The 22,044-nt window shown below is 36.6% G+C and overlaps 1 protein-coding gene and 1 pseudogene across 1 annotated transcript in view; one reads left to right on the top strand and one right to left on the bottom strand.

Moving 5' to 3' along the window:
• The window catches only part of AXDND1 (axonemal dynein light chain domain containing 1), an 86,908-nt gene that overhangs the window by 55,523 nt on the left and 9,341 nt on the right, over positions 1 to 22,044 (bottom strand). The window contains exons 5-9 of the mRNA XM_043567650.1: positions 19,474 to 19,594; positions 18,819 to 18,904; positions 16,572 to 16,628; positions 15,665 to 15,767; positions 12,956 to 13,077 (exon numbers count right to left, since the gene is read on the bottom strand). Of these exons, the coding sequence (XP_043423585.1) occupies positions 12,956 to 13,077; positions 15,665 to 15,767; positions 16,572 to 16,628; positions 18,819 to 18,904; positions 19,474 to 19,594 (489 nt within the window). The remainder of the gene's footprint in view (positions 1 to 12,955; positions 13,078 to 15,664; positions 15,768 to 16,571; positions 16,629 to 18,818; positions 18,905 to 19,473; positions 19,595 to 22,044) is intronic.
• Positions 9,857 to 10,495, top strand: LOC122476424 (annotated as a pseudogene).

Below are 22,044 nucleotides of genomic sequence, written 5' to 3'. Positions count from 1 at the left end.
AGAAAGCAAACTAGTTTTAAAAAAATAGCAAGAGAAAAGTAAGTAATGTACAAGAAAACACATATAAGAGTATCATCTGATTTTTCAGCAGAAACTTTGCAAGCCAGAAGAGAATGACATGATATATTCTAAGTGCTGAAAGGAAAAAACCAACAACCAAGGATACTCTACCCAGCAAGGCTATCAGAATTAAAGGAGTTCACTCAGATTGAACTGAGTTTCCCAGGCAAACAAGAGTTAAAGGAGTTAATCACCACTAACCTGGCCTTAACAAGAAATGTTAAAGGAACTTCTTTAAGCAGAAAAGGAAAGGCCACCAGTAGAAGAAACTTATGAAACAAAAAAATCCACTGGTAAAAGCAAACATGTAATAAAGGTAATAGATCAATCACTTACAAAGTAGTATAAAGGTTAAAATACAAAAGCAGTAAACCAATTATACCTACAATAATTAGCTAAGGGACACATAAAGTAAAAAGATGTAAAATATGTTAAGTACATAAAATGCTGCGTGGGGAGTAAAATTTACTACTTTTAGAAGGTATTTAAACTTAAACATCAAATTAAAATAGACTGTTAAATAGTACTTGAAGTCTTAGCCTCAGCAATCACACAACAAAAAGAAATAAAAGGCCTCCAAATCAGCAAGGAAGAAGTCAAACTTTCACTATTTGCAGACTTCTTGATACTCTGAAGAAAACACGAAAGATTCCACCAAAAAATTATTGAAGTCGCAGGATATGAAATAAACATACAGAAATCTATTACATTTCTATACACCAATAACGAAGCAGCAGCAGAAGAAATCAAAGAAGCGATCCTATTTACAATTGCACCGAAAACAATTAGATACCTAGGAATAAACCTAAACAAAGAGGTAAAGGTCTACACTCTAAAAACTATAGAAGACTTATGAAAGGAATTGAAGAGGACACAAAGAAGTGGAAAAGCATTCCATGTTCATGGATTGGAAGAACAAACACTGTTAAAATGTCTATGCTACCCAAAGTGATCTACACATTTAATGCAATCCCCAACAAAATATCGCCAGCATTTCCCACAGAGTTACAACAAACAATCCTAAAACTTGTATGAAACTAGAAAAGACCCCAAAGAGCCAAAGCAATTTTGAAAAAGAAAAACAAAACTAGAGGCATCACAATTCCAGATTTCAAGCTATATTATAAAGCAGCAGTCATCAAGACACTAGGGTACTGGCACAAAAACAGACACATAGATCAATGGAACAGAAGAGAGTGGAGCAGAAAAAATAAATAAAAATGTATAATTAATAAATAAATAAATAAATAAATAAATAAATAAATAAATGGAAAAGAATAGAAAACCTGGAAATGGACCTACAACTATATGGTCAAGTAATCTTTGACAAAGCAGGAAAGAATATCCAATGGAAAAAGACAGTCTCTTCAACAAATGGTGTTGGGAAAGCTGGACAGCAACATGCAGAAGAATGAAACTGGGCCTCTTTTTTTTTTAGTTTATTTATTTGTTTTGAGAGAGACAGAGAAACACAAGTGAGGGAGGGACAGAGAGAGGGGGAGAATCCCAAGCAGTCTCTGCACTGTTAGTGTAAAACCCAATGCGAAGCTCGAACTCATGAAACCATGAGATCATGACCTGAGCAGAAATCAAGAATTAGATGCTTAACTGACTGAGCCACCCAGGTGCCCCATGGACCACTTTCTTATACCACACACAAAGATAAACTCAAAATGGATAAAAGACCGAAATGTGAGACAGGAAACCATCAAAATCCTAAAGGAGAACACAGGCAGCAACCTCTTTGACCTCAGCCATAGCAATTTCTTACTAGACATGTCTCCAGAGGCAAGGAAAACAAAAGCAAAAATAAACTTTTGGGACCTCATCAAGACAAAAGCTTCTGTACAGTGAAGGAAACAATCAACAAAACTAAAAGTCAACTGACAGAATGCGAGAAGATATTTGCAAATGACATATCAGATGAAAGGTTAGCATCCAAAATCTCTAAAGAACTTACCAGAATCAACACCCAAAAAATATGTAATCCAGTGAAGAAATGGGCAGAAGACAAGAATAGATACTTTTCCAAAGAAGACATCCAGACAGCTATGAGACACATGAAAAGCTGCTCAACATCACGTATCATCAAAAAATAGAAGTCAAAACCAAGATGAGATACCACCTCACACCTGTCAGAATGGTTAAAATTAACAACATAAGAAACAACAGGTGTTGGCAAGGATGCAGAGAAAGGGAAACCCTCTTACACTATTGATGGGAATGAAAACAGGTGCAGCCACTCTGGAAAACAGTATGGAGGTTCCTCAAAAAGTTAAAAATAGAACTACCCTATGATCCGGCAATTGCACTCTAGGAATTTACCTAAAGGATACAAACATATAGATTCAATGGGGTACATGCACCTTGATGTTTACAGCAGCAATATCAACAATAGCCAGACTAGGGAGAGAGCCCAAATGTCCATCAACTGATGGATGAATAAAGAAGATGCAGTATATATACACAATGGAATATTACTTAGCCATAAAAAAAGAATGAAATCTTGCCATTTGCAATGACATGGATGGAGCTAGAATGTATTATGCTAAGCAAAATAAGACAAATGCCATATGATTTCACTCATTTGTGGGACTTAAGAAACAAAACAGATGAGCATATGGGGCAGCAGGGAAAGAGAGAGGGAAACAAACCATGAGAGTCTCTTCTCCAAAAATAGGGAACAAACAGGAGGTGGGTGGGGGATGGGCTAGATGAGTGATGGGTACTAAGGAAGGCATTTGCTATGATGAGCACTGGCTGTTGTATGTAAGTGATGAATCACTGAATTCTACTCCTGAAACCAAGATTGCACTATATGTTAACTAACTAGAATTTAAATAAAAATTTGAAAATAAAATAAAACAGACTATTAAATACATAGGGTGTTCTATATAAACCTCATGGTGGGGCGCCTGGGTGGCGCAGTCGGTTAAACGTCCGACTTCAGCCAGGTCACCATCTCGCGGTCCGGGAGTTCGAGCCCCGCGTCAGGCTCTGGGCTGATGGCTCAGAGCCTGGAGCCTGTTTCCGATTGTGTGTCTCCCTCTCTCTCTGCCCTTCCCCCGTTCATGCTCTGTCTCTCTCTGTCCCAAAAATAAATAATCGTTGAAAAAAAAAATTATAAACCTCATGGTAACCACAAACCAAAAACTTATAACAGATACATAAGAAATTTTAAAGACAAAGAAATCCAAGAATAACACTAAAGAAAATCATCAAATCACAAGAAAGCAAGAAAAGAAAGGAACAGAGAAGAACTATAAAAAGAACCAGAAAACAATGAACAAAATGGCAATAAGCACAAATATCAAGAATTACTTTAAATGTAAATGAACTAAATGCTCCAATCAAAAGATGTAAGGTGACTAAGTGATTAAACAAAACCAAAAAAAACTAGATTCATCTATATGCTGCCTACAAGAGACTCACTTCACATATAGACATATACAGACTGACAGTGAAGGGATAGAAAAAGATATTCCATACAAATGGAAATGAAAAAAAGCTGGGGTAGCAATATTTATATCACACAAAATAGACTTCAGAACAAAAAAACATAACAAGGGACAAAGAACAGCATTACATAATGCTAAAGGGAGCAAAAGGATATAGCAATTGTAAATATCTATCCACCCAATATAGAAGCATCTAACTTATAAAGTAAGTATTAACAGATATAAAGGGAGAAATTGACGTAATACAAAAATAGTAGGGGACTTTAATACTCCACTTACATCAATGGATAGATCATCCCAGACAGAAAATCAATAAGGAAACAGTGGCTTTGAATGACATTAGATCAGATGGACTCAAGAGATATATAGAGAACATTTCATCCAAAAACAGCAGAATGCATTTTTTTCAAGTATATCTGAAACACTTCAAGATAGGTCATATATCAGGCCATAAAACAGGTCTTAATACATTTAAGAAGATTTAAATCATGTCAAGCATCTTTTCTGATCACAAGAGTATGAAATTAGAGGCTAAACAACATGCTACTAAAAAGAAAAAAATGGGTTAACAAAGAAATCAAACAGAAAATTAAAAAATACCTTGAGGTAAATAAAAATGGGAACACATTGTTTACAAATACATAGGACACAGCAAAAGCAGTTCTAAGAGGGAAGTTTATGGTGATACAAGCTTACCTCAAGAAATAGGAAAAATATCAAATAATCTAATCTTACACCTAAAAGAACTAGAAAAAAGAAGAATAAAGCCCAAAGTTAGTTGAGGGAAGGAAATACTAAAGATCAGAGAGCAGAAATAAATAAAATATGGGGTGCCTGGGTGGCTCAGTTGATTAAGCATCTGACTTCGGCTCAGGTCATGATCTCACGGTTCATGAGTTCAAGCTCCATGTCGGGCCCTGTACTGACAGCTCGGAGCCTAGAGCCTGCTTCAGGTTCTGTGTCTCCCTCTCTTTCTTCCCCTCCTCTGCTAGCACTCTGTCACTCTCTCTTTCTCTCTCTCAAAAAATAAATAAACCTTAAAATTTTTTTTAATTAAAAAAAAAGAAAATATAAACTGAAAAAAAAAAAGATCTGTGAACTTAAAAGGCATTTCTCTGAAAATAACACCTTGATACACCTTTAGCCAGACTCATCAAGAAGAGAGAGTACTCAAATAAATAAAATGAGAAATGAAATAGAAGGTACAATGACTCCACAGAAATACAAAGGACTACAAGAGACTACTAGGAAAAATTATTTACCAACAAATTCCAACAACCTAGAAGAAATGGATAAATTCCTAGAAACATACAACCTTAGCAGAATGAATCAAGAAGAAATAGAAAATCTAAGCAGACAAATTACTAGTAATTAAATTGAATCCCTAAACAAAAACCTCAAAACCAACAGAAGCCAGGATGAGATGGCTACAAAGGTGAATTCTACCAAATATTTATTTATTTATTTATTTATTTTTCCAACGTTTATTTATTTTTGGGACAGAGAGAGACAGAGCATGAACGGGGGAGGGGCAGAGAGAGAGGGAGACACAGAATCGGAAACAGGCTCCAGGCTCTGAGCCATCAGCCCAGAGCCTGACGCGGGGCTCGAACTCCCGGACCGCGAGATGGTGACCTGGCTGAAGTCGGACGCTTAACCGACTGCGCCACCCAGGCGCCCCACTACCAAATATTTAAAGAAGAGTTAACACCTATTCTCAAACTATTCCAAAAAATAGAAAAGGAAGAATTGTTTCAAATTCATTCTATAAAGACAGCATTACCCCGATAGCAAGACCAAAGACATCACAAAAAAGAAAATTAGAAGTCAATTATCCTTAAGAAACATAGATGCCAAAATCCTTAACAAAATATTAGCAAGCCAAGTTCAACAACACATTAAAAGAATCAGTGACCACAATCAAGTGGGATTTATTCTAGGGATGGAAGAATGAGTCAATGTCCACAAATCAATCAGTGATGGATATACCACATTAACAAAATAGAGGATAAAAACCATATGCTCATCTCAATAGATGCAGAAAAAGTATTTGATAAATTCAACATCCATTCGTGATAAAACTCTCAACAAAATGATATAGAGGGAACATAACTCAATATAATAAAGCCTATCTATGACAAACTCACAGTTAACATACTCAATGGTTAAAAGGTGAAATATTTTCTCTAACATCAGTAACAACACAAAGATGCTTACTCTCACCACTTGTATTCAACATAGTACTAGAAGTCCCAGCCAGAGCAATCAGACAAGGAACAAAAATAAAAGGAATTCAAATTGGTAAGGAAGAAATAAAACTGTCACTATTCACATATGACATAATATTATATATGGCAAACCCTAAAGACTCCCCCCAAAAAACTATTAGAACTAGTAAGTGAATTCAGTAAATTTGCAGGATACAAAATTAATATATAGAAATGTTACATTTCTATATACTAATAACAAAGTAGCAGACAGAAAAATTAAGAAAACAATCCCATCTGAGGTGCCTGGGTGGCTCAGTCGGTTAAGCCTCTGATTCTTGATTTCAGCTCAGGTCATGATCTCACAGTTTGTGAGATCAAGCCCATGTTCGGCTCTGCACTGACAAGAGCAGAGCCTGCTTAGGATTCTCTCTCTCTCCCTCTCTCTCTGCCCCTCCCCTTGAGCTCTCGATCTCTCTCTCTCAAAATGAATAAACTGAAAAAACAAGAAAACAATCCCATTTAGTAACAAAAACAATTTTTTAATTAAAAAAAGGAAAAAAAATCTCTTTTATAATCGCACCAAAAATAATAAAATATCTAGTAATACATTTTACCAAGGAGATGAAAGACCTATACTCTGAAAACTGTAAGATATTGACGTAAGAAATTAAAGATAACACAAACAAATGAAAAGATATACCCTACTCATGGATCAGAAAAATTAGTATCATTAAAATGTCCTTGCTACCCAAAGCAACCCACAGACTCAATGCAATCTCTATCAGAATGCTAACAACAATTTTCACAGAACTAGAACAAATAATCCTAAAATCATATGGAACCTTAAAAACCCTAAGAGCCAAACCAATCTTGAGAAAGGAGAACAAAGCTGAAGGTATCACACTCCCAGATTTCAAACTATACTACAACGCATTGGTAGTCAGAACCGCGTGGTACACACACAAAAACAGACACATAGATCAATGGAATAAAGCAGAGGGCCAGAAGTAAACCCACACTTATATAGTCAATTAATCTATGACAAAGGAGGCAAGACTATAGCATAGGGAAAAGACAATCTCTTTGATAAATGGTATTGAGAAAACTGGATGAACATAATGAAAGGAATGAAATTAGACCACTTTCTTACATCATATAATATACAAAAATAAACTCAAAATGGAATAAAGACTTAAATGTGGGCCCTGAAACCAAAAAACTTCTAAAAGAAAACATCGGCCATAATGTCTCTGACATCGGTCTTAACAATATTTTTTGGATCCCTCTCTTCAGAAAAGGGCCACACAAAAGTAAAAATAAGTAAGCGGGACTACACCAAAATAAAACACTTTTGCACAGCGAAGAAAACCATCAGCAAAACGAAAGGCAATCTACTGAAAAGGAGATATTTGCAAGTGATATATCCAATAAGGGGCTAATATCCAAAATAGATAAAGAAATCATATAAGTTAACACCAATGAAACAGTGTGATTTAAAAATAGGCAGAACACATGAATAGATAATTTTCCAAAAAATACATGCAGATGAACAACGGGCACATGAAAAGATGCTCAACATCACTAATCATCAAGGAAATGCACATCAAAACCACAATAAGGTATCACCTCATACCTGTCACAATGGCTGGAATCAGAAAGACCCAAAGTAGCACCTGCCTAGCTCAGTCAGTGGAGTGTACGACTCTTGGTCTGTGGAACTGTGAGTTCAAGACCCCCATTGGGTGTAGAGATTACTTACAAATAAAATCTTTAAAAAAAAAAAAAAAGGGGGGTCCAAAATAACAAGTGTTGGTGAGGATGTGGAAAAAAAGGAACCCTCATGCATTATTGGTGAGAATGTAAATTGGTGCAGCACTATGAAAATAGTATGGAGGTTCCTCAAAAAATTAAAAATAAAAATACCATATGATCCAGTAATTCCACTTCTGAGTATTTACCTGAAGAATATATAAAAAAAAAAAAAAAACTCATTTGAAAAGATAAATGCACTCCTGTGTTTATTGCAGCATTATTTACAATAACAAAGATATGGAAGCAACGTAAGTATCCATCAATAGATGAATGGATAAGGAAATGGTTGTATCTATAAACAATGGAATATTATTCAGTCATTAAAAAAAAATCTCGCCACTTGTGATATGGACCTAAGGTATTATGCTAAGAGACATAAGTCAGACAAAGAAAACAAATACCATTTTGATTTCACTTATATGTGGAATCTCAAAAACAAAACAAAGAAAACAAAACAGAAGCAGACTTATAAGTACAGAGAACAAACTGGTGGTTGCCAGAGGAGAGGGGATAAAGGGCTGGGCAAAGTAGTTGAAAGGGACTAAGAGGTACAAACTCTCAGTTATAAAATAAATAAGTTATGAAGCTGTAAAGTACAGCACAGGGAATACAGTAAAAAGTATTGTATTACTTTTGTATGGTGACTTATCATGGTGAGTGTTTTGTAATGTATATAATGTCAAATCACTATGTTGTACACCTGACACTAATATAATATGTCAACTACACTTCAATTAAAAATAAATAAATAAATTTTTTAAAATACCAACTTTGGGTCTGACACTAAGCCTTGGACTGGCTTCGAAGTAAGAGACCTGAGTACTGGACTATCACATACGGTCAGGATTCCAGAAGGAAGAAAATACAAATCCTCTCTTCAGGAAGCATCCATGATTTACATTCTGAGGATTTCATGATTAAGATTAACCAAATGTTAGCTATAAAAGCAAATATTGCAAAATATGTAAATAAACCATCATAAATGAGACCAAGAAGAAACAACAAATAGTAATTCTAGATACTAATAGTTTCATATATTAGAAATATGAGATTTAGAATATGAAACCATCCATGAAATGTTTGAGAAATGAAAGATTGAATCTAAAAATAAATGAGCAATAAAAAATATTAAATATGATGAGACAGATACAAAAACAAACAACAGAACTCTTAGGTGGATAATACAATTATTGATTATAAAACTCAAAAGATGGGTTTTAGCAGAAAAGATGCAGCTAAAGCGCTTATTAATATCTTTGAAAAAACTACCCAAAATATAGTACAGAGACAAGGTGTTGGAAATTATGAAAAAGAGATAAAGAGACAAAAAGCACAGATGAGAATGTCTAATATAAATTTAATCAGAGTTCCAAAAAGAGAAAACAGAGAAAATGGAGAACAGATATTTACCAAAGAGATCACCACTGATAATTTTCTAAAACTTATTAAGGATATTAACCTATACATAGGATTGTGGTATAGATACAGGTACAAAAATAAAAATAAATCCAGAGGAACTAAATTTATTCTCCTGCCTGAAATAACCTCAATGACGACGTCGACAACAACAAAGGCAAAGTATGTAAAACAATTTTCAAGACACATGTGAAACAAAAATTTTCAAGACACTGAATACAAGGCAATGAAAGAGAGTAATCAGTGAGAGACTAGAAGTAAATAAAGCCCTATGATTGCTCCAAGTTGCAGACTTGAAAGTTTCCAGGCCAAAGCACAAGGAGAGAGAATGCTGGAGAAGCCCAGGGGACTCTCTGAGTTAAGGAGACAGAGCTAGGAGCCTGGGGAGAGGAAAGCAGCAAGAGTTCAGAGGACCGGGTACTGGAGAGAAAAGAGCTATTCCGAGAGATCCTCTGGAGGTCTGCAGAGGGTCCTTCTCAAGTAATCAGCTAAGGAAAGATCAGGATCATCATCAAGATCAGGAAAGATCATAAATGTGAAGAAACTACCTGAGGCCGGGGAAGAAACCATCTGAAAGGATCGGGAGGTAAGAGCACCCAGCATTCACACACTGCTAGAAATGGTGCTGGTTCTAACCAGCCAGTCTAGAAAAACTTAGGATTCAAAGAAGAGTCTTGCCAAAGTATTTACAAACAATCAGCCATAAATTAAGCACCGTTCTGGTCTGCCTAAAGGCCCAAAAGCACCAAAGTGTTTTCAAGTAGCTTAATCATGTCACAAATCAAAGTTCAAGAATATTTTTAGAAATGCAAAAATACACAGCATCCAATAAGCTAAAATTCACAATGTCTGCCATCAATCAAATTTACCAGGCATGCCAAGAAAGCAGAGAACACACCTATGAGGAGAAAAAACTCACCCAGAACTGGCATAAATGTTAGAATTAACAGACAAGGACATTCAAAGCTGGAAGAGGTCACTCAGATACTAGGAGATAAGTTTTCATGTACTTTGGTGGCACAGAAAATTTCCTTGCCAAAGTCTCAGGGTGGACCTGATGAGATTTCCATATAGAAGCGTCAGGAGACGGCTCTACAGGCACAGGCGCCTGCACTGGTGGAGGACACAAATCTGTGCTTCAACGCTTTCAGGGGTCTCCCTGGCCCCTATATACAGTGGTTTCCAGAAAAGTTAAAGCCTAAAAGTCTGAACCAGCTCCTGGCTGGGTTCCAGGACAGACTTTGCCCATGTGCTCTGCACATTTCTGCTCAGCATCAGGGACCCCAGCAAGCCAGTGTGCCCGTCCAGGGGCCAGAGCTTGGGGCCAGATGGTGGTGCTCTGAGGCTGCTAGGACTTTGGCTAGGACCCCTGCCTGATGGATACAAGCAGACATACGCAGAGATGCCCATAGCTGAGAAGAGAAGAAAGTCATCTCCCATTACTTCTGGTCCCTGCTTGAGCTACAAAAATATTTTTACAGCCTGATTCTTACAGTAGCCAGTGATGATCACCCTGGTTAGGGATCTGGGGAAGGCTAGCCTGAAACCTCCCCCATCCGACAGGCACCCCTCCAAGTACTGCCTTCAGGATTACCACTCCCTAGGGGTGTTGAGACAGCCTCATCAGCCCTGTTTGGAGGAGCGGTTGGCTCTGCTTGGAGAAACTTTGGGCAAGGGACACCATTTTCTTGCACTCAGAAATTCAATAGTCCTTCCTATAGCCTCCTGGCCTGGGATCCCATGGCAGGATTGAGGGTTTGGGAAGAACCACACAAATAGCTTTAGATGTTTTTAAAATGCAGCAACTAAAAATACTGAAAGTACTCTCTTCCATTATAAAATAGATATATCAGCTTTGGGGGGAAAAAAAACCTGTAACTATATTTTGTATGTTTGCAATGTTAAGTAGAGACATGGCAAATATTTTTGAAATGACCCAAATTGAGCTTTCAGAGATGAAAACTACAATATCTGAGTTGGAAACATCACTGAATGGGATTTAAAGCAGATTAGATACTTTAGAAGAAAAGATTAGTGAACTTGAAGATAGAACAGTAGAAACTATACAAAATGAGGGGCCCCTGGGTGGCTGGTTCAGTTGGTTAAGCGTCTAACTCTTGATTCAGTGCAGGTCATGATCTCATGGTCATGGGATAGAATCCCACATCAGGTTCTGTGCTGAGCATGGAGCCTGCTTAAGATTCTCTCTCTTCTTCTGCCCCTCTCCCCTGCTTGCACTTTCTTCTCTCTCTCTCTCCAAAATCAAGCAATCAAGCAGTAGAACAACTATATAAAATGAAAAAGATTTTAAAAGAAAAAATGTTCAAAACATTATCAGGACTATGTCATTATTAGTGGGCTGATATGTGAGTAAATGGACTCTCCTGAAAAGGGGAGAGGGTAGAAAAAAAAACTTGAAGGAGAAAAACTAGCTAAAAAAATTCCCATATTTGATGAAAAACATACACTCACAGATCCAAAAAGCTCAATGACCACCAATCACAAGAAACATAGAGAAAATTATACCAAGGCACATCATAATCAAATTGTTCAAAAGTAATGATACGATGCTCACAACTTAATGAATTCCACAAAATAATGATCAGAAAATATGTCAGCAGTTAAAATTCAGGTGTGAGTAAAGCAACCAGTCTGAAAAGACTATGTGCTGCATGATCCCAACTATGTCACATTCTGCAAGAGAAAAAAGTATAGAGACAGTAGAAGGGTCAGTGGTTGCTACAGGTTCAAGGGAATGGGAATGGAGAAGGAATGAATAGGTGACGTGGGGGCTCGGGGGCATGAAACTGTTCTTTATGACATTGTAATGGCGGTGATACGGCATGAAATCAATATTGACTAATTAGTGTGCTTTTCACACGCAGTATATTTTACTAAGAAAACCTGAAAGAAGTGGGGATTTTTGGTTTTGGCTTGCCTGCCTGTCTCTTTCTGTCAGACTTCCTGGGATAGAACCCCACCTGATCTGGGCCCCTAGAAGCTAATTCCTGAAATCAGCTGGAAGAGTCCCACTCATCCCTACTCCTGATAAGGGGCAAGTCTGGATCCACTCTGAGTCATCCAGCTCCTTTACCGTGCTTCCTCATCTATCCCAGGCTTTGTTCTTAGAATGACAACTCAAACTTCAGCTGTCCCTTTCTTCATTCTAATTTGCATTCTCCAGCTGTTGAGGTGCTCTAAGAACCTACTCCTTAGTATCTAATCTTGACCAGTCTCTTATTAACGGCTTTGCTCTTCGTTTCTCAGCACCATCAGACAGGAGGACTCAGCTTCCATAAATCAGACAGCAGGCAAATAGGGTAAATTTATGTTATTAATTCTCATTCAGAGAGAGCTAATAATTTGCTTATGGTTCCATGGCAAGTAAACTGTAGATACAAAATTTGAACCCAGTATTCTAATTCCACTATTCCTTCCAGCTTTTTGTAAAGTACCACAGTCATAAGAAGCATTATACGACAATAGTATTTATCACGATCATCTGTAATAATTATATGTACTGAGCATCTACTTCTCGTGACAATCCTATGAAGCATCCTAAGGCTTGACACAGACACTCAACAGACATCACTGAGTGATGAATGAACAAATGGGCAAAGAAAATGTTCACAGTAGTTATTACCTGCATTTACAGATGAGGAAACTAAGGCTCACACTTTTACCAAAGTCACACATCTATGTGATGATTTAAACCAGATCAGTCTGTCTCCAAAATCTATACTTTTTCTAGTATTTCACATAGCACTTCACTCCTAATCATAAAAGACTATGGTATCAAACATCCCAACAGAAATCATCTTAAGGAAGTTCTCAACTATTATATTTTTACTATAGAAAAAGTAACAGAAATGCAATTCAGTTCCTTGTTACCAATAGGATAAAGAAGGGAACTTTTGTGATTTGCTCAAAAACAGATATAAACATAATTGTAACATAAAACTCAAAAGGAAACCAGGATACTCCAATAACGGCTCTAACCTGATTTTGGACAGTAGTTCTCCTCTATCTGCACAGTCCACACTGACTTGTCGAATAAGTTCATGAAATACTGTATTGTAAATAGTCTGTTCCTTCTTCAGCATATGCAGTAGTTTGTGCATCTGGCAGAAGATAAGGAGTATCGTCAGTGTTTATTACAGTCTTGTCAGTAAAAACCCATTTTAGGAGGTAAACACTCTGAATGTGAATGTTTAAGAAACACCTTGATAAGTTATGTCACTTATATTTTCCTTATAAATATACACACACAAATGATATATTATTTTTAAACATCTATGTTTAATCATGTACCTCTTTATACGGTGCATTGAGGTTACGGTATTGCTTCTATATCATCCCTGACAAGAGTATATAACCTGAATCTAATCATAAGTACATGTCAGACAAACCAAAACTGAAGAACATTCTACAGATTAACTGGCATCTGCTCGAATATCATGGTCAAGAAAAACAAAAAAAAACTGTTTCAGATTATAAACTGTCTAAAAGAACACAACAACTAAAAGCACCATGTGAGGGGGCGCCTGGGTGGCTCAGTCAGTTAAGTGTCCAACTTCAGCTCAGGTCATGATCTCGTGGTTCATGGGTTTGAGCCCCGCGTCAGGCTCTGTACCGACAGGTCAGAGGCTGGAGCCTGCTTCAGATTCTGTGTCTCCCCTCTCTCTCTGCCCCACCGCCACTGGTGCTCTGTCTCTTTCTCTCTTCCAAAAATGAATAAACATTAAAAAAAAGTTTTTAAATAAATAAATAAAAGCACTATGTGATCCTGGAATCCTGAAACAGAGGGGTAAATAGCTATAAAAACCAATATAGGGAGAATTGATAAAATCTGAAATTTGAATATGGACAGATAATACTCTCACATAAATGTTAAATCTCCTGACTTGGCAACTGTTATTATGCATATGTAAGAGAATGTCCTTATCCATAGGAAATAACACCCTGAAATGTTTGGTGATAAAGAGGCATGATGTCACCAGCTTACTCTAAAATAGTTCAGAAAAAAACTATACATATAGGGATATGTATGAAGGGGGGAAGAGAGAACGAATAAGCAAGTAGGGCACAATGTAAACTACTAGAGAATTTGGGTAAAGCTTACATAGAAATGTCTTATACTGAACTTGTCTATGAGTTTCAAATTCTGTAAAAATCAAAATTTACAAAACAGAAAGGGCCTGCATAAAGAAAAATATCTAGGGGCGCCTGGGTGGCGCAGTCGGTTAAGCGTCCGACTTCAGCCAGGTCACGATCTCGCGGCCCGTGAGTTCGAGCCCCGCGTCAGGCTCTGGGCTGATGGCTCAGAGCCTGGAGCCTGTTTCCGATTCTGTGTCTCCCTCTCTCTCTGCCCCTCCCCCGTTCATGCTCTGTCTCTCTCTGTCCCAAAAATAAATAAATGTTAAAAAAAAAAAAAAAGAAAGAAAAATATCTATAACTATGTAAGATTGAAAGAGCTCTTTTCATTAACAAAATAAAATTTTAAGTGGTAAGAAAGCATGGTTTAATTGGCAATGTTTGGTAATGGTACATAAAATAATAAGGGGCTTATAATCAGTGGTACCTTATAGTCAATGAAATACGGTAATAATAATACTAACAGTTATACAGTGTCTATTACATGCCAAGCACTATCTAAACCTTTTATATTCATATGCTATTTAATCTCAACAGTCCTATGAAGTAGATATTATTATTACCTGTAATTTAATTTATTTTATATAAATTTTAGTTAGTTAACATACAGCACAATATTGGTTTCAGGAGCACAGTTCAGTGATTCAACATCCAGTGCTCATCCCAACAAATGCCCTCCTTAATACCCAACACCCATCTAGCCCATCTCCCATCCACCTCCCTCTGTCAACCCTCAGTTTGTTCTCTATTGGTAAGAGTCTCTTGTGGCTTGTTTCCCTCTTTTCTTTTTTCCACCTTTTTCCCATATGTTCATCATGTTTTGTTTCTTAAATTCCATATATTAGTGAAATCATATGATATTTGTCTGTCTTATTTCACTTAGTGTAATACATGCTAGCTCCATCCATGCCATTGCAAATGGCAAGATTTCATTCTTTTTGATGGTTAAGTAATATTCTATTGTATATATATATACCACATCTTCTTTATCCATCCATCAGTTGGTGGATATTTGGGCTCCCTCGATAGTTAGGCTATTGTTGATAGTGCTGCTATAAACTTGGGGTTCATGTACCCTTTTGAATATGTATTTTTGTATCCTTTCAGTAAATACCTAATAGTGCAACTGCTGAACCGTAGTTCTATTTTTCGCTTCATGAGATATTACCTCTAATGTAAAGATGACGATATTGAGGCACAAATACATTAAATGATTTGTCTAAGGTCACTAACTAATAAATGGCAGGGCAGGGTTTCGATCCAGCCTTTCTGGCTCCCAGAATGCATGCTTTTTTTTTTTTTAATGTTTATTTATTTCTGAGACAGAGAGAGACAGAGCATGAGAGGGGGAGGGGCAGAGAGAGAGGGAGACACAGAATGGGAAGCAGGCTCCAGGCTCCGAGCTGTCAGCACAGGGCCCAACGCGGGGCTCTAACTCACGAGCTATGAGATCATGACCTGAGCCAAAGTCGGCCGCTCAACTGACTGAGCCATCCAGGCACCCCTCAGAATGTATGCTCTTAATAACTAGGTTACAATGATCTTTGCAATTACCTTGGTTGGCCCTGTATATTCCTGATTCTCCACACCAGCCCTCTCTAGCATGGCGTCCATCACATCATTCAGTTGGACCACTTCTACTCTTTTATTAGGTTTCCTAAAAGATTAAGGTGGCAGACTTATGATATTAGTGTTATAACAGGTCATCCTCAACTGACAAAAAGAATATAATATACAGAAAACGTATACAGTATCGAATATTTGTGATATTTTAAAGCATTAGCCCTACTACATCTAGTAGCGCTTGTACTGATCTAGTGGGTTATACCAGTACTAACATTAAAAAAAGAAGAAGAAACAGGAAAAAGAAAATGTAAACAGTATGATCCTCTTTTTTGTAAAGAAAATAATAGTTCCCTCCAAAAATTCTCTACACTTATTGTGTAGGATTGTAAGAACAGAGGAAAAATGTGGAGAGGTAAATACCAAGCTGTTAATACTGGTTACTTCACAGTGTAAGAAAAGAAAAGGGAGGAAAGATAAGAGAGAAGATAGGAAGAAAAGGAGAGGTAAGAAGAAGGAAAAAGGAGACAATAGTAGCAGACGTCTGCTGTACAACGTTGCCTAGACTCATTGACGCTGTATTGAAAAAAAATTGTTAAGAAGATAGATCTCATGTTAAGTGTTCCTTCCACAGTAAAATAAAATTTCAGAAGAAAGAAATTTAAAACTAAAAAAAATATTTTGCAGTACTTAAATATTATAAACATGTAAAATTGAATATGCAATTGAACAAATGAAAACACTGATTAAATGATAGAATTTAATTATTTAAATTATATGGACAATTATTGGGTTTCTGCTACAATTTTAATATTTTCTGTATAACAAAGTACTATGAAAAATAAAAATACGCATATTTTCCTTCTAAGAAATACTTTCAAAAATAAACCATACTTACATGGATGGGAAGAGCAATAGCCTGTTTTCATTATCTGTGAGGAGAGTAGTATATTTGCTGCAATAAATAAAACGGGTCAATATTATTGGGAGAAAATTAACTGGCCTGTTTATCACATATGACAACATGATGAACCTAAAACCTAATCAAATGGAGAAGCTTGGAGGCAATCAAAACAGTGCATCATTTTACATACAAGATCATACCTACATATCTACAGACACAGATGTAATGATATTTATCATATTTGGAATATTTTCACTAAAGGAGCTTTAATCACATTCTTCATATGTTAAAATATGAAAACTTTCGTGATTCTTCTTTTTAAATGCCTTTTCAAAGGTGGAAGGGTGTTCTAAGGACACCGAAGTCAACAAAGTTAAGTAATGAAACAGGTTATAAAATGAATAAGCAAGGATGAAACTAGAACCCAGTCTACCTAACTCCCAACCATATCTAAATGAGTATCACATTTAAATTTACATTTAAATGAGTATCACAATGAGAATCACATGGTAATTCATCTAATTCATTATTATTTATGTATCTTTTTCTTCTCCTAGTTAATAAGCATTTTCTTTGGTTCTGCCCCTTACCAGAACTCAAGTTGGTTAATAAGGTCCACTTTCAGAATTTAGATCAGTGAAAAATCTCCAGAGAACATAAAAATTCAAAATAAAGTTTCAAAAATGAGTGAGAGAAACCAGAAGCAATGATACCCCAGGAGCAACGGACACACCCACTATCCAGATCGTGATTTCTAAGTACCACTCTCCACCAAAAGGAATCAGTACTCCCAGGAGAAGAGACATAGCTCATTCCACAGCCTGAGTTGGGAAATACAGGGTGAACCTGGAAATCGTATTGAATCAGAAAATAAGGAAACACTCAAAGAATGATGGGGACATGTCCAAAGAGAATACAAGCCAGATCAAAGGAGCTAACACTGGCCAAATCAAAGAAGTTTTGAACATAAAAATAAATAATCGCAGTAAAGAATTATAACTCCCTGGGGGAAAAAAAAAAAAAAGAAATCCTTGACTCCATATGGTAAAATGCTAACTAATAAACAGATGAGAAATGATGATGCTAAAAAAGTCATCAACAATATCTACAGCTGGTGGGTTGTTAGGAAATTTACAGTGAAATTTGATGATAACAGGTCATGACATCTCCAACTTACTTTTGAATAGTTTTAACGTGTTTATGTATATGTGTATTTTAAAACAAATAAGGCAAAATGTAAATACTCAGTGAGTTAAAATAGAGAGTACATGAGAGCTCCTTGTCCTTCCTATTTTTATAACTTTTATATAATTTTTGAAATTATATAAAAATAAAAAATCCCCCCCCCAAATGAATTCCATTTAGTTCTCTTTGGCAAAATATTGTTCTGAAAGCCACTATCATAAGGACATGCCGTATAACATGAACTGGCAAGACAGCCTCTGGAGATTTTGTTATAAGACCTTAGTCCAAAGTTCTTGTTGTTTAAACTATGAAACATTCACACACTGTTTCAGCAAATATAAGCAAGATCCCAGTTTTCACCCCATAAGCAGGATGACAAAGAAAACTGGAGATGACAAGTGCACAGGCTGGAGCGAAGCCATCGAGGGTGTGTCAGTTATGAGATGTCAGCTCACAGGGCTACTTTCCTTTGTCTCCATGGCCATGGCTCAAAACCCATTGCTAAAGAGGCACAGGCAAGCATTCAGAACAAAGCTCCTTTTTCTTTTCTTTAAAGATCAATTGTTTATTTCGAAATTAAACAGTAGGGTGGGGCGCCTGGGTGGCGCAGTCGGTTAAGCGTCCGACTTCAGCCAGGTCACGATCTCGCGGTCCGTGAGTTCGAGCCCCGCGTCGGGCTCTGGGCTGATGGCTCAGAGCCTGGACCTGTTTCCGATTCTGTGTCTCCCTCTCTCTCTGACCCTCCCCCGTTCATGCTCTGTCTCTCTCTGTCCCAAAAATAAATAAACATTGAAAGAAAAATTAAAAAAAAAAAAAAAAAAGAAATTAAACAGTAGGGAAAGACACAGAACAATTTGACCAGTGAAATCCGAAACTTTTTTCAATAAAACTTTTTCATTAGTTTTTGACACCTTTCTTAAATTTAGGAAGGAAAGCCAAATGTTTCCCTATTTCAATGTAGATATGGGTGCACCGTTCTCAGGTTCTTCTGTGTCTGGGAAGGAGGAAACAGTTCCACCCGTCAGATAGGCAGTGTGTGCATATCACAGTACTCACTCATCATAACACTCCAAACCTGAAACTCCTGTATTTGACACAATATGAAATTCTTCAGGAATCAAAGTGTCTGTTAATTTCTTTGGCTTAAAAAGAAAGATGGACAAGAACAAAAACATTAGTAAATGAAAAAAACTGAATTGCATAAATCAACACTCCTATCCCAAAGGGATACTATTTATTAAGTTAAGCGATTTTGATTACAGAGAGAACAGTATCAGTAACTAATATGGATCATGGCAAGTAGTAAAAAACTGTTAGCAGAGCACACATTAAAAAAATAACCATAAATTAAAGAGCCTTGATTTTAGTATTATTTACACATGTCCCTACATTCAGTAACCCACTGACTCTAAAATTCACCTTAGCAATATGCCAAAAATAAGAATTCTACAGCCTTAAACAGTAAATTAAAAAAAAAATCCAGTCTCCTATACTGTATTTTCTAGATTTCTGTAACTATAGTTATATAGTTATCCACTTAGATAAATAAGGTATTCTAGATCTTTTCACACTAAATACCTTTCCTAGAAATAATTAGAAAGTGCTACAAAACTAATAAGCAATACAGTTATAGTACAACATTGCTTTATATTTTAAGGAAATGATTTTTTTTTAAGTACAGAAAGAGGAAATTATTTGTCAAATACTCTACCTTATGAGGCACAATGACACCATCATTTGACTGTAATGAACGGTCCAAACGTGGGGGACAAAGCGAACTCTCCCTAGTCTCTCCTTTAACATATTTAACATCATACAGAAAAGAAATATCCCTAAAAAATAAGAAAAATATATTCACAAAATAAATTTTCTGTCTGGCTACTGGATAAGAGTAGGTAAGGTCCTTCTAGCGCATGAAAAGGGGCACAGAACCAGTCTCCTGTCCTCATATGTCACTAAGACAGCTGAGGTATCAGACATGAACCACCCCCACCCCCGTCCCACTCTTCCTCTTCTCCACCTCACATTTCTCATTCACTTCACAAATTCTTTCCCCTCCTTCAACTTCAGGCTAAGATACATTCTCTTCCCCAGGGTTATTTCCTCCATTGATGTCCTTGATTTCATCCTTAGCCACATCCTTTGGGATCTCATTCCATCAGTCTGCTTTCTGTGTGTCTCCCCTTCTCTTGGAATATAACTTTGGTCTATAACTCAAGTCTCTTCCCCTTCTAAAAATCTTCCCTTGACCATGCGCTGCTGTCATGTTATCACGACCTATTTATTGATCAGTGGATCTCTCACTCTGTTAAACATCAGATTCCTTGAAATTTCCTTGCAATCTTGATTTCCATCTCCATCTCTTTGAAACCACTCTAAAAAGCTGATGACTTTCCACTGCTAAGTCATCAGTTCTTCCCTTCCACTGTTTCCCTGTAATATTTCCCAGGGTTCATCATCTCTCTTTTTAAAAACACTCTCCTTTCCTCTATCCTCTGTGCTATTGGATTCTCCTTGTTCTTTTGCCGTAACTACTCTTTCTTGGACTTCTCTATGACCTCCCGCCTACTAAAGGGAAATGTTCTGCAACTTTCTGACCTCATCCCTCTGTCTTCTTTCCCTATGCTTTCTCTCTAAGCAATGCCATCAAATCTCACCTTATCACATTTGTTACCTCTCTCTATATATACCACTGGATAATTCTCGCTCCATTCTAACTTTTCACCCTCCTATCCTCACTAATTCTGTCAGAAAGTACCACCACTCCATTCATCAAAATCTCAGCATATATAGTTGATTCCTTCCCATCCATTGTCCTAATTTCCATATATCACTAACACTCATTAATTTTACAGTCACCCTCATTATCACTCTAGTATTTGATCCTATTGTCTCTTGCCAATGCCAAATCACTAGTCCAAGCTGTCCATACTTTTTAATGTGGATTCTCAAGTCTCTCTAGTATATTCTACACACTTCTTCCAGATTCATCGTCCTATAGCACAGTTATAATCATGTCACTTACTGCACGTGATTTTCACATGTCTCTGTCCCTCCAATTATAATTGGTATAGCCATTATGAAAAATAGTATGGAGCTTCCTTTAAAAAATAAACAATAGAACTACCATATGATCTACCAACCCCACTTCTGGGTTTATATCCAAAGGAAAATAACCTGGTTCTTGACAAGACATCTACACTTCCATGTTCACTGCTACATTATTCACAATAGCCTACATATGGAAACAACTTGAATGTCCATCAGTGAATGAAGAAATGTACATACACACACACACACACACACACACACACACACACACACACTGAAATGTTATTCAGCCTTTAAAAAGGAAATCCTGTGCTGACATGACAGCTCAGAGCTTAGAGCCTTCTTCGAATTCTGTGTCTCCCTCTCTCTCTGCCCCTCCCCCACTTGTTCTCTCTCTCTCTCTCTCTCTCTCTCTCTCTCTCTCTCTTTCAAAAATAAATAAAACATTTAAATAAATAAAACATTTAAATAAATAAATAAAAATAAAAAGGAAATCCTGCCATTTGTAATAGCATAGGTGAAGCTGGAGAACATTATGCCAAGTGAAATAAGCCAGACCAAAACAAATACTGTATGATTTCATTCATATGTCAAATGAGGGTATAAAGGGAGGGAGAGAAATGAGGAGATGTTGGTCAAAAAGTACAAAGTTTCAGTTATGCAAGATGAATGAGTTCTGGAGATCTAATGTACAGCATGGTGATGTTCATTAGCAACACTCTATTGTGCATTTGAAATGTGCTAATATATCTTAAATTTAATCTTCTTACCACACACACACATAAATGCTACCTATATAGAGGTGACAGATAAGTTATTTAGCTTGATTGTGATCTTTTCACAATGTATACATTTATTAAAACATCAAATTGTACACCTTAAATATACACAATTTTTGTGCCAAAGATATCTCAGTAAAGTTTTTTTCAGAAAGAAGCTCTCAGGATGATGGGACATTAGTCACTATTACACCAATAACTGCCAGAGATTGGCCAATACAACTTTGTTAGCTAAAAACAATGAATGGTTCATATATATACACATATACATCTTTTGAAGGGAAATATTGGTTTGGTAAGTGTCATTCAAATTTTCTAAGAGTATTTTTAGGAGGCTTTATATTTCTATTAAATTATTGGTTATCTTTATTTTTAGAGGAAACATTTGGTCTATTTTTTGGAATATAACTTTTCATTAAAAAATAGAGATATGGGGGCGCCTGGGTGGCGCA

The sequence above is a fragment of the Prionailurus bengalensis genome, chromosome E4 (genome assembly GCF_016509475.1).
Source record: "Prionailurus bengalensis isolate Pbe53 chromosome E4, Fcat_Pben_1.1_paternal_pri, whole genome shotgun sequence".
Lineage (NCBI taxonomy): Eukaryota > Metazoa > Chordata > Mammalia > Carnivora > Felidae > Prionailurus > Prionailurus bengalensis.
Note: the sequence above shows the minus strand (reverse complement) of the source record. Positions and strands in the feature narration are given on the sequence as shown.